The sequence below is a fragment of the Microtus pennsylvanicus genome, chromosome 11 (assembly GCF_037038515.1).
Source record: "Microtus pennsylvanicus isolate mMicPen1 chromosome 11, mMicPen1.hap1, whole genome shotgun sequence".
In the NCBI taxonomy this organism is placed as follows: domain Eukaryota; kingdom Metazoa; phylum Chordata; class Mammalia; order Rodentia; family Cricetidae; genus Microtus; species Microtus pennsylvanicus.
This window is the reverse complement of record NC_134589.1, coordinates 100,271,789-100,284,633: the sequence shown is the minus strand read 5'-3', so window position 1 is coordinate 100,284,633 and position 12,845 is coordinate 100,271,789. Positions and strand designations below refer to the sequence as shown.

The following is a 12,845-nucleotide window of genomic DNA, read 5'->3' as shown; positions in this document are numbered from 1 at the left end:
TGGTGAGTGAGCACTACAAGTGATTCCAATGGTGAGTGAGCACTACAAGTGATTCCAATGGTGAGTGAGCACTACAAGTGATTCCAATGGTGAGTGAGCACTACAAGTGATTCCAATGGTGAGTGAGCACTACAAGTGATTCCAATGGTGAGTGAGCACTACAAGTGATTCCAATGGTAAGTGAGCACTACAAGTGATTCCAATGGTAAGTGAGCACTACAAGTGATTCCAATGGTAAGTGAGCACTACAAGTGATTCCAATGGTAAGTGAGCACTACAAGTGATTCCAATGGTAAGTGAGCACTACAAGTGATTCCAAGCCAACAACAGGTCTGAATAAGCACAGGCATCTTATTTAGAGAACACCACACACCAAACTCCCAAGTGATACAACAAAAATGCTGAATGGCTTTGTACTTATTACATAGAGGACATCTGTGATGGGAAACATTCCACAAAGAAACTGCAGGCTCAATGACATTTCACTCAGGCCTAAACAATCAACAGTCCTTTCCACAGTTAAGTATGAGAGCCCCTGAGACAACCCTACCATCTTATTTGCCTAAAGGCAGTAATATAACTGGATATAATAAATCATAGCCATGGGGGGGAATCACAGGGTTGTCATAATTATTATACACAAACAAGCACTGTGCACATTGTTTTATGAGGCCAGACTAACCACTGTTCCAAATGATAAAAAGGAAACTTTAAGAAAATCAATGGCAGGGCTGGAGAGATGGCTCAGAGGTTAAGAGCACTGGCTGCTCTTCCAGAGGTCCTGAGTTCAATTCCCAGCAACCACATGGTGGCTCACAACCATCTGTAATGAGGTCTGGTGCCCTCTTCTGGCCTGCAGGCATACACACAGACAGAATATTGTATACATAATAAATAAATAAATATTAAAAAAAAAGAAAAAGAAAATCAATGGCAGTGATGGCGCATGCATTTAATCCCAGAACTTGCAAGGCAGGGGTGCGTGGAACTCTGAGTTCAAGGCCAGCTTGGCCTACAGAGGGAGTTCCAAAACAGCCAGGGCTAGACAGAAAAACCCTGTCTTGAAAGAAAGAAATGAAAAAAAGAAAAAGAGGGAGGGAGGGAGGGAGGGAGAGAGGGAGGGAGGGATCAAGTAAAAGCTGGGCATGGTGGTACACACCTTTAATCCCAGTACTGGGGAGGCAGGCAGGTCTCTGTGAGTTGAAGGCCAGCCTACTTGACAGAGAGAATTCCAGGACAGACAAAACATCGAATGATCCTGTTCTCCATCACCACTCAAAAGAAGGAAAATCAAGTACCAAGCAAGCCATTACACAGAAATAGATGTAAAATCTTAAAAATCAAATTCAACAATACATAAAAAGAACCAACTGGGTTTGCTCTGGGAATACAGGAGTGGCCTAATGGAGACCTCAACTGCAACAAAATCAGAAAGCGAAGATGATAAAATGCAAACCAGATTAGGATAAAAGCTCTTAGCAGCTAGCTCCCTGACAGAAAGGAATATCAGTCCTTTGAGATCAAGTTCATGACAAGGAAGCCCATATTTCTGCTGCAGTTTAGCAACAAACTGGAGGGTCTGTCCAGAGCAGCAGAGCAAGAAAGGAAAAAGAAAGTTCATTACCTGCAAAGACAAAAAGAAAGCCGAGGGTGGAAGGACCCACGAGTAATCCCAGGATCCGTGAGGCAGGAAAAGAAAGATCTCAAGTTAAGCCTGGGTTACAGAGCCAAGCCATATCACAAGAAAATAAAGACAGGCAGGCTAGGGAGACAGCTCAGTATAAGCCATGCAAGAGTAAAAGGACCTGAATTCAAATTCCCAGGGCCCATGTGTAAAAGAAGCCAGGAGCAGAGCTCCTGTGAGGAGACGGGGTGAAAACAGGAGCATGTGTCAGGCAGTCTGGCACTCAGCAGACAAACGAGTCTTCTCAAGCAGGTGCAAAGGTGTCCTCTAACCTCCACAAGCATGCTAAGGCACTCATGCCCCTGCATTCACGCACACCCAAAAGCATGTGCACATGCAGACAAACACATGTATATACACATAAACAAAATTTTTAAAAATTTAAAACAGGAAAAAGAAAGGACGAGTAAAGCCAAAAACTCTACAAACTTCTAGAATTAACCAACAACTTTAGTAAGGTTGCTAGAAACATGATTAATGAACAATGTCTGGGTATCAGTAAAAAATATTGAAAACTATTTTTAAACGCTACTTTTATCATCAAAACGTGATGGAGGAAGGTCATTGGTTAAATAAAAAGAAACTGCTTGGTCCTCATTGGTTAGAAGATAGGTGGGAGGAGTAAACAGAACAGAACGCTGGGAGGAAGAGGAAGTGAGGTCAGACTCCACAGCTCTCCTCTCCGGAGCAGACGCCTCGGAGAGACGCCATGCCCCAGCTCCGACCCAGGATGGACTTAGGCTAGAATCTTCCTGGTAAGACCGGTGCTCACAGATTATTAGAGATGGGTTGATCGGGATATCAGAATTAGCCAGTAAGGGCTAGAGCTAAAGGGCCAAGCAGTGATTAAATGAATACAATTTGTGTGTTCTTATTTCAGGGCAAAAGCTAGCCGAGCAGGCAGCTGGGGTGTTGGGGACGCAGCCCCGCCACCCTTATTACTACAAAAACGTTTCAAATATATAGAAATAAATCTAAGCAACAATATTCATAGATTCCATAAAACACTGAGAACTAACAGGACATCAATACGCAGGCTACCTAAGATTCACAGGCTGGAATATCCACTACTGCAAATATGTGACTTCCCAGACTCATCTCTGAATTCAATGTGGTGCCAAGTGTGAATCCCAAGTGTGGTGCCAAGAGAGATTTTTTTTTGTATATGTGGAAATGGACAAGATGATTTAAAATGCAAAAGAAATCAAGAGCAGCCAAAACAATCTAAAAAGATAAAACCCAAGATTTACACTTACCAGATACAAAGGCTTTTCTTAAAATCACAGCACAGGTGACAATGTGCTGTCGCTAAACCCTCTCCAAAGGGACACAAACACTGAGATGGCAGAGTCACTAGAGCTAATGAGGGAGCCTCAATTGAGAAAATGTTCCAGAAGATCGGACTCCCCTCAATAATGAACAGTGCTGTGGAGGTGTAAGCTGAATAAACACTTTCCTCCTCAACTTGCTTTTGGTCATGGTGTTTCATTACAGCAATACAAACCCTAATTAGAACATGCTGTCTACCTTTTCTCCTAAGGTGTCAATGACAAACTAAGGCATGATTCTGCCAAAGTTGACTCTGGGGAAACAATGAGTTTCTTGGGATTCCTTACAGTGTGTCCTTACAGTTACTTACAGTATGGGCTACTTACAGAGTTGCAGGTGCTTCTTCCCCAGCCCAGCGGGCCACCCCTGGAAAGCCTCTATCCAGCAGGCAGAGACGGAGCCTCCTCTAGTTTTCCCCACAATACACTGTAGCCCTTCCACATGCAATTAAGGCAGAGTTGCAAACAACAGTGGGTAGGGAGAGGCTGACTACTCGGGTGAGCATCTGCTGGCCCTCCCCACCCCTCCATGATGGGGCCTTACAGTCATCGGGCCCAGCTGACCTTTCCAAGTGGCTGGTGTGCTTGCCCAGGAGGAGAGTCACAGCAGTGCTATTGGCACAGGTTAAAAGACTATCCAGATATGATGTCCAGAAGAAAAAATATATATACCTGGACTCTTGATTTATGACCAAGGGATGCTTCAGGGCAGTTGAGGAGCCAATAAACAGCTCTTCTTCAGTTAGACTTCCACAAGGAAGAATAGCATCCTAGCCCTCACATATACTCAGTCAGCTATGTGACGATCCTCATGGCTTTAGAATAAGCAAAGATTTCTTAAGCAGATTCTTTTCTATTTTCTATTCAATTAATAAGATGAAAGATAAATTAGGCTATGAAAGTGGAATACCATGGGGCAGGGAGGCCTAATCCTGCCTCAATGACGTGATGGGACAGACTGAGTTGACTTCCCAGGAGAGGCCTTACCCTCTCTGAGGAGCGGGTGGGGGAAGGGTGGGGGGAAGTGGAAGAGTGGTGTGAGAGCAGGGAGGGGGAACTAGGATTGGTATTAAAAATTAAAAATTAAATAAATAAAAATTTAAAAAAGAAAATGGAGTATTTACATCCATCAAAAGATATCATTACAGGGTCAGTTACAGAGTGGGAGAAGTTTCCTGTGTCCTAGGAATAAAGAATTTGTACCTATAAACTATCAAAAACTCATACAGATTAGAAGAACAGCAACCCAAGGAAAAAAATTGGCCAAAGTTTTGAACCTTATAAAAGAAGGTATCTGGGTAGCCGACAAGCCTGAGAAACAGGGTCAACACCATGGTCATCGGGAAATGACAAAGCCTGGAAGATAAACATAGTTATAAGCCAGGATGTGGAACCACCCCAGGTCTGGTACACCTGGACCACCTGCTGGCAGAAGCTGAACCTCAACCACAGTCTCCGGCTCAGGTGTGTGAGCCCCATGACTCATGAATTTACCTCCAAGACACATACACATCCAAAACACAACAAAAACAGTTCCAGAAGTAGTGCTCACAACAGCTCCAAAGAGATTAAAAGGCTATGCAGCACTGACCATCAGTGGAGGCAGATCAGCTCCTGGTACCCCGCGGCCCAACAGAACCTCACAGAACAATGCTGAAACCACACACTGATGAGGACATGAAGTTTCCTTCAAAATGAAGCAAAACAAAGGCCTGTGTGAGAAACGGGAGAAGCTCCAGGCAAGGCTTGGTGGCAAGCCCAAGACACGGGAACATGAGAGCCTAGCGACACTAGCGATGCTACATGGAGCTGCTCTGTGCTTCTGTATTACCTTGTATTCAATGTTTCATCACAGTTGAGGTTACAAACACACATCATGGGACTGGAAAAATGCTCAGTAAGAAAACTGCTTGCTGTACAAGCATGAGAATGAGTTCAGATACACAACATCCTCAAAAAAAAAAGTCACTTTGCGGGCTGAAACCCGCATTTCAATATGAAAAGATGATCAGTGGGTAAAGATGCATGCTGCCAAGCCTGAGTTCCATCCCTGGGACCTGCTACCACGATTATCTTCTGACCTGTATACTGAGGCCATGGCACACCAACCACATACACACATATAATAAAGCAAGCAAAGCACTAGCCAGGTGTGGCAAAAGTTAGTTCTGTAATCCCAGAACTGGGAGACAGAGGCAAGGGGATCCCTGAAGTTCACCAGCCGGTTTAGCCACCTGGTGAGCTCCAGCTGTCATGAGGGAACAAATGAGGTAGAGAGCAGTAGGCATGTCCTCCACACACGCATGCACAGGTGCACACACAGAATACTTCAGCATCCTCATCGGCACACAGGACAGGTCTCTAGGACTCTGGAAGGTGAGTCCCCACGACGTCCACATGCTCAAATGTATTTCCTTGACCCTGGATCATGGTCTAAAAAGGACAGAGGTAAGTTATCAGTATGTAGGGGTAGAAACAACCTCCCTCGATTCTTATGAGGAACAGCAGACAACAGCCAGCACTATCTCATGCTTCAGGGATAGCAGGGAGAGGCTGGCCATGCCTGGTGTGAGGACACCTTTGCCAGTGGACTCAGCGCCAACCAAGGGACAGCAGGCTGCGATTTAAAGTAGAAACCCCTATTTCAACATGAAATTCCACAATTCTTAAATGTTAGAATCTTAAAAATAAGTGCCTAAGGAACCGAGTCACTAAGCTCAGTCACCCTGTGCCCAACACTGGAAGACCACATTCTTGGCGGTCACACATCCTTCAGTCAGTACTCTAAGGTGGAGCGTCTCTCTCTTCAGAGGGAAATGAGTTTGCTTTGTTTGTGGTGCTGGGGATTGAAACATGTGTTAGGCTCACACGTGTTAGGCAAGCACCCTACCACTGAGCTGATGCCCAGTTGAGGAGGCCCAACTGTACAGAGTTGATACAGCAGCCTCCTGGCTACCATAAACAAGGACAGCATCGAAGATGACTGAAATGCAGACTGCCCTGAACCTGGGCCTCTGATTGCCTCATCTTACAATGAGGAAACATCGGGTCAGAGAGGAGATGTCCCACGGACTCCAGCTTGACAAGTCACTGGGAAGGATGACAGCCCTGCCCAACTTAAGCCACAGATCACAACCCCTATGCTACATTATGGGGTGAGAGGCTCATATCTACCCAATCCTTCTCTCTGGATTTCATGTTCCTCATTCTATCCCAAAGGTCTGCTCCCGAGGCTCTCCAACTTGATCTCAATTGATAAACCACCAGCCCTGCTCCCTTGGGAGGCTTTTAATCACTCCCTGCAAGGGAAGAGGTCTTAATCAGCCAAGGCGGGGCTAGCAGCCAGTGAATGGTTAATTAAGGCAGCCAACAGAGATGACAATGAAACCCTGGCAACCACCCCAGGGCTAAGCCAGTGCTCTGTTCCTGGCTTCTAATTGGCACAGCAGACAACAGCAGAGCCTGTCCCCACTTCCAGGCTACAGAGGGAAGTTAAGCTGAGGCAGGTGGGGCTGAGGGCTGAGGCCCTCACAAAGGCCTCGGGGCTTTCCTGGTTACCAGAGTCAAGAAACAAGAGACAATTCTAGACTGTGAGGCCACAGGAAGAGCTAATCTCCCTGTGAGGCCAGCTAAGAGGTCAGAACTTGTGAAGGATGAGGTGAAGGAGAGGGCGAAAGTTCAGGGAGCTGGGGAGGAAGGGTCACTCCTGAGCAACACAAGTCAGTGTCTCCCATGAGCTGTGGCACAACCTGCAACCACCCTCAGAGACCATGCGCTCCCTGGGTTCTAAGCACTAAGGCTCAGAGAGAGCACCCACAGGATCACAAATGCCCAAATACGGCTTGCCTCTGCGGCCAGCAGCTGAGGTCACCCACTGGAAGCAATCAAGGGCCCCAGGTAAAGATGGAAACAAAGAAAAAGTGGATTTAACAAACACAGGGGACTCTGGGAAAATCTTACCAAGCAACCCAAACCCTAGCCCACACCATATGTAGGCTTAGGATGCACCCCAGGAAAGCTTCTGAGACCCCACTATAAATCATTGCCGTCAACTTCTGAGGTGGGCAAGGCACCTTGCAGAAGCTGACTGAAAGACACTGAGGTCTTTGGCTCAGATTTTCTTAGGATTAGCCCCTCCTCACCTTTTTTTGTTTGGTTTGGGTTTTGTCTGGTTTTTGAGACAATGTCTCACACAACCCAGGCTGACCTCAAACTTCTCATCCTTATGCCTTAACTTCCTAGTGCTGGGATTTTAAGTAAGCACCACCATGTCTGGCTCCTTTGCTGGCTTAAAGAAGACCTGGGGGTACTAAAGACAATTATGTGTGAAATTCCGTAAGGGAAAGGAATTCACCCCAGGCACAGTCTCTCTCCATCCACAGAACCACGGTCTTTTCTGGGAATGAGCTACTCTTTAGATAAACAGGAATCAAAGGTTTCTTGAAGAGCTGAGAGAAAATAAAGAAGGCCTAGAACTAGGTGTGGTGGTGCCCCCCTGTAACCCCAGGGCAGAGGAGGCTGGGGCAGGAAGAATGAAGGTCAAGGTCAAAGGCTGAAAGTCCCAAGCAGACAGCCACACTTGCTTGGCCAGAGGCCACAGCGTACCATGGTATCTGACAAGACTATGTGGACAAGGTACACAGGAGACCCTGGTCTCAAATAGAGGCTTTGCCAGATTCCCGCAGACACCCCCACCACACACGCCTGCTCTGTGAATGTCCAGTGGGAAGAGGACACATTTTTTCCTTGGCAGTAATGCTTGCATTAGCATGAGGACAAGGAAGAGTCGGGAACTGGAGGTAGCAGGCCAAAGAAAGGTCCCAAAAACTGCCTTTGAAACATGAAGAATGGAGAGATGCCCAGCCATCTCTGTATGACAATATATTTCTAAGCTCGTGGCCAGAGCAGAACATTCACCTGGCAGGCTTCCTCAGCCATTCAGTGGGAGCAGTAAAGGCCTATGTACTTCTGGAAAGTGGAAAGAGTTAGCGTGAATCCAGGATCATCAAGGGCCAGAGTCCCCACTAAGCACCAAGTGTTCCCTGTTTTCAGGGACAGTATTTTACAGCACAACTCTGAGCTCTGAGACCTGCGGGGTTTCTGGTGCTGCTGAAGTCATTTAATTACACAATGTTATGCTATCCCCACACATCGAATTCAAACAGATTATTAATTTCCCAAACACTGCTACACCACACTGGTAGAATCAGCACTGTGGCTGTAGACAGCCAGCCCCAGAGGAGATGGTGACTGTTGGCTCTAGGAACCACATACAAAAGATGACTTCATTTAAATTAAGGGGCTAGACAGCTTAGACTGTTTTACCTCTGTTTTTTCACTCTGTGAATTTCTAGGCACACAAGCACAGGCCTAGGCCCACACAAAGAGCCTGCTATGGAAAGACAGACAAGCAGCAAGGCAGAAGTGGGCATCAAGTACCTGTCTCAGTTTTGCTGGCAAAGCCCGCCGCCTGCTTGATGGCTGCTGCTGTGAGCGCTAATCCTCGGCTCCTCTTCATGCCATGCTGAAGGACAGCTTCAAACTGGGCACACAGACAGGTCACCCTGCAGGAGAAGCAGGGACTCATCAGTCTACCTGGGAAGTGACAGCAGCAGAGTGGGCTCCAGCACTGAGGTGAGCCGCCAGGTGTGACTCCAGAAGACACCTGGATTTGCCCCTCAGGACTAGTGCTGGAAGAACAGGGGAAAGGGTGCCAGCCAGCAGGTGATGCAAAGCCAGTTTAAAAACAAATCAGTCCTGTGGGAACTGCATTCAATTCACAAGTCTCAACTCTCAATTCAGATCACATAGTTTACAAAGCACAAAGCTAGATGACATTTTCAGAGGCTGAATCCAGTAGCCTGCCAAACCAGAAACACTCTACTTTCATGGCCTATTACTTACTGTCATGTGAATTCTTGTTACTTATTATATTATAAGAGATTACATCATGAATTCCTATCTAGAGGTGACAAAATTTTCAATTAAGTTACAATTGCTGTGCATTTAATTGAATTTCTCAATAACTGAAAAAAAATGGGAGCTTCTGAGCATGCCCGTGGAGAGATGAAGTCAGGGAAATCACACTGGATTCTCAGGTCCTCCCTAGGTTCTTGGGCCTCTGGTTCTTGGTCCATGCTTTCTGAGCCCTTCCATTCACAGCCAGTGATAGCTCCCATGTGCTAGGCCTTGTTCTGGGCTCTGGAAACACAAAAGGTGGGGGGGAAAGGTGGGACACAGTGACACACACCTTTAATCCCAGCTCTCAGGAGGCAGAGGCATTTGGATCTCTGAGTTCAAGGTCAACCTCACCTGTTGTCAGGTCAGACAAGGTTACAGAGAGAGAGAGAGAGAGAGAGAGAGAGAGAGAGAGAGAGAGAGAGAGAGAGAGAGAGAGAGAGAGAGAGAGAGGAGACAAGATTACTTACTGAGACCTGCCTCAAAACTAGATAGATAAACAGAAAGATAGAGTTATTTAAGAAAAGCAAAGAATCACAACAGAGTAGGAGACACAGAAAGAGCCCTACCCCAAAGCCTCTGCACTGTTCTAACTGAGAAAAGTAAGGCCAGAGACCACACGAAACATTTCAGTGCCTCAGAAATTGAAAGAAATTAGACCAGGGTGGCATGGGGAATGGAAATAGGCTCAGCCCGGCCAACATTCTGTGATCGGATGGCAGTAGCCTCAATATGACAAAAAAGGCAGCAAATCAGGCAGAGGGGCCCAGTGCAAAGAACCCCCCCAAACACCCCCACCACCTGGCTCAACTTTGACCAACTTCAAGGATATCCGCTCCACCCATCAACATATCCGACACAGTCCCGCTCCAGGGGGCTGTCGCTATATGGGTGATGAAACATTTTCACATTTATTACCTCAGTAACTCCCCAACAATGCTAGGAGCCCTGATGGGGTAGGTTCTATTATCCAGCTCAATTCCTGGCCTCTCGGATGGTCTTTCCTGAAACACCAGTAGCCAGCATGGCCTGGGCCAGTACGTGCTCCCCAGTGCTTACAAAGCACGAGTCCCAGGATCCACCCACAATGAGACAACCCTCGTTGTGCAGCAGTTGTCACTCCTGAACTAATGTGTGTCTGCCACTCCTCTATGACAAACAGGCATGCACGTATTCCAGGGCTTCCTGAAAGCTGGGACAGACACAGAATTGTCTGAAATCCACAGAAACCAAAGTTAGAGCAAGACAAGGGTGCTGTCTTAGGAGAAACAACTCTAGACAAGGTTGAGGATTCTTTGTAATTAATGGAGGCCCCTAGCTTAAAAGGAATCTCTGCAAACTCAACCACCCATTTAACAATCCCTGGCAGTTTGCGTGGCTCCAAAGAATAGGTCAGGAACTGCCTGGCCAACCCCAGATAAAACCAGGCCCCTTAGGGGAATGAAAGCAGGGAAGCAGCAAGCCTGTGTTTTGGAGGGTCCAGTTGCATCAGCAGCCCAACCTCCCAAACACACAGAGGTCACAACTACACTAACAGCAGAAACACCCAGGTTAGTGCTACTCCTATAATGACTTATCACAATGCCAAGTCAGAGACGAGTCCATGTCAACATCCTCTAGGTCCCTGTGAACCTCTCTATTTGACTTAGGCATGTGTCTACTTGTGATCTAGTATTCAACTGTCTACACATCCCTCCAGGAAGGCTTCCTGGGTGCTTTTACCCTGTGTTCCTTTCTAAGGCACTCTTAGTAGTTGGTATTGGAGTTCCATGTCTCTCCTGCTGACTGAGCACTGCCCCCACACTGCAGACAATGTGATCCAAATGGTCCTTCCCCTTGGGGTGGAGAGCACAGGGTTGGGGCTGTATAGTTCAGTGAGAGACACATCTCAGGGGAGCTCTCATAGCTTGTAACTCAAGTCCCTAGGACCAGGGAGTCAGAGAAGGGACACCTGCACACACAGTCTACCCTTTAGGGGTGTGGGCACATACAGGAGTCTACCCTTTAGGGGTGTGGACACACACAAGAGTTTATCCTTTAAGGTGTGGGCACACAGAGAGGTTCCCTGCATGGCCAGGTCAGGGAAGGTTTCCACTGTTTCCTGCCCTTGCTTGTACGGTGCTAATTCCTACAAGATCAAAGAAGCACCTGCTTTCGTCCATGTATTTTTCTTAGCTGAATCTGTATTTCCCAGAATTCCCTCTGCCAAAAGTTCTTTAAGTTCACTGTGAAAGGCTGACTGCCTCAATGGCATTGTATCATATCCAACTTACATTCCAAGTTAATGAGTTGGGATGTATTAATGAGCGAGGCTCTTAATAACAGGCTCTTAGTTTTTTTAAAAAAGCATCATTCAGTAACACCACCCAGGTTTGCAGGCAAACAGCTGTTCACAGAATGAACCGCTAAATGGAGTACTATTTAACATGCACAAAGCTGAGCTCAATCCACCACACAAAACCAGGAAAGGTGGTTTGTGTCACAGTACATGCCATGGAGGATCAGAAACTCAAGGTCAGCTTCAACTACATATCCAGCTGAAACCAGCATGGGCTACATGAGACTCTGTCTCAAAGAAATAAACCTGGGCATGGTGGCACAGCCCTTCAAATCTAGCACTTGGGAGGCAGAGGCATGCAGATTCGAGTTCAAGGCCAGCCTGGTCTATATAGAGTGTTCCAGGACAACCAGGACTACACAGAAAAACCTGTCTCAAAACATATAAAAATAAAAATTAAATAAATAAAATAAAGGCTTCTTTGCAGTGTCCTTCCTTACCTTTCCATTTCTGTACTCACTGCCATGACCAAAAGCAATCTGGGGAGGAGTTTACTTCATCACGAAAGGAAGCAGAGGCAAAGGAAGAATGCTGCTTACTGGTTTTCTGTCTGTTTTTCTTAGAGAACCCAGATACACCTGCCCAGAGGTGGCACACACAGTGAGCTTGGTCCACCCACACTGGTTATTAATCAATAAAATGTCCTGTAGACCTGCCTCCAGGCCAAGTTGAGGGAGGTTATTTCTCAGCTGAGGTTTCCTCTTTCCAAATGGCCCTGGCATGTGTCAATTAGCAAATGACAATAACAACAACAAAGGCAGCATACTGCAGATACTCCGGAAACGTCTGACGATGGAATAATGGGGGCAAACGCTCCATTTCTAGGCTGCATCCCCAGCCCTTGAGGGCTTGTGGGAGAGAGTTTGGTTTTTCTTGAGACAAAGACTCATTCTGTTATCTGTGTTGGATTGGAACTCACTGTTAGCTTCAAACTCATGGCATTTTCTCTGCCTCAACTCCCAACTGCAGAAGTTACAGACATCAGCCACCATTCTTAGCTTCTGGGGGTGGAGGTGGAGGAGGTAGAAGAGGCGGTGGAGGAGGAGGCAGTGAAGGTGGAAGCAATGGAGGTGGTGGAGGAGGTGATGGAGGAGGAGGTGTTGGTGATGGTTCTAAGGATTAAACCTAGGACCTCAAGCATGCTAGGCAAAAACTCTACCATAGACTGACATCTCAGCCCCACACAGAGACCCTTTTGAGAAAACCAAATGCAACCTCAAAACTGAACAAGACTGACCCTGTTTATAAAGCTCCAATGTTAACTGGGACAGAGTCAATAGCATCCCTAAAATCAACCAATGAAAGCACTAGCTAGCATAGAGGTAAGATGAAGTCTGTCTGTTACCCTTCTCAAACCAAGGCAGGACATGATGACCATTTGAAAAGGGTCATGTCCTACATGTATGAATTAAGTCTGTGAGAGGTTCACACCCTTTGCCCATGAACTTCATTAGCAAACACACACAAACACACACTAGACTACAATCTATATGAGATAAAGATTGAATAATAAAAATGGTGTAATTTACACTACTGA

General features: G+C 46.5%; 1 protein-coding gene across 3 annotated transcripts in view; it reads right to left on the bottom strand.

Annotated features, from left to right (window-relative positions):
- Snx29 (sorting nexin 29) overlaps positions 1 to 12,845 on the bottom strand; it is a 420,267-nt gene that overhangs the window by 377,366 nt on the left and 30,056 nt on the right. For 2 of the 3 annotated variants that reach the window (XM_075942055.1, XM_075942056.1), the window contains exon 4: positions 8,452 to 8,576. In XM_075942055.1, the coding sequence (XP_075798170.1) occupies positions 8,452 to 8,576 (125 nt within the window). Of the gene's footprint in view, positions 1 to 8,451; positions 8,577 to 12,845 lie in introns of those variants that run through there. The other variant, XM_075942057.1, reaches the window with a different exon arrangement.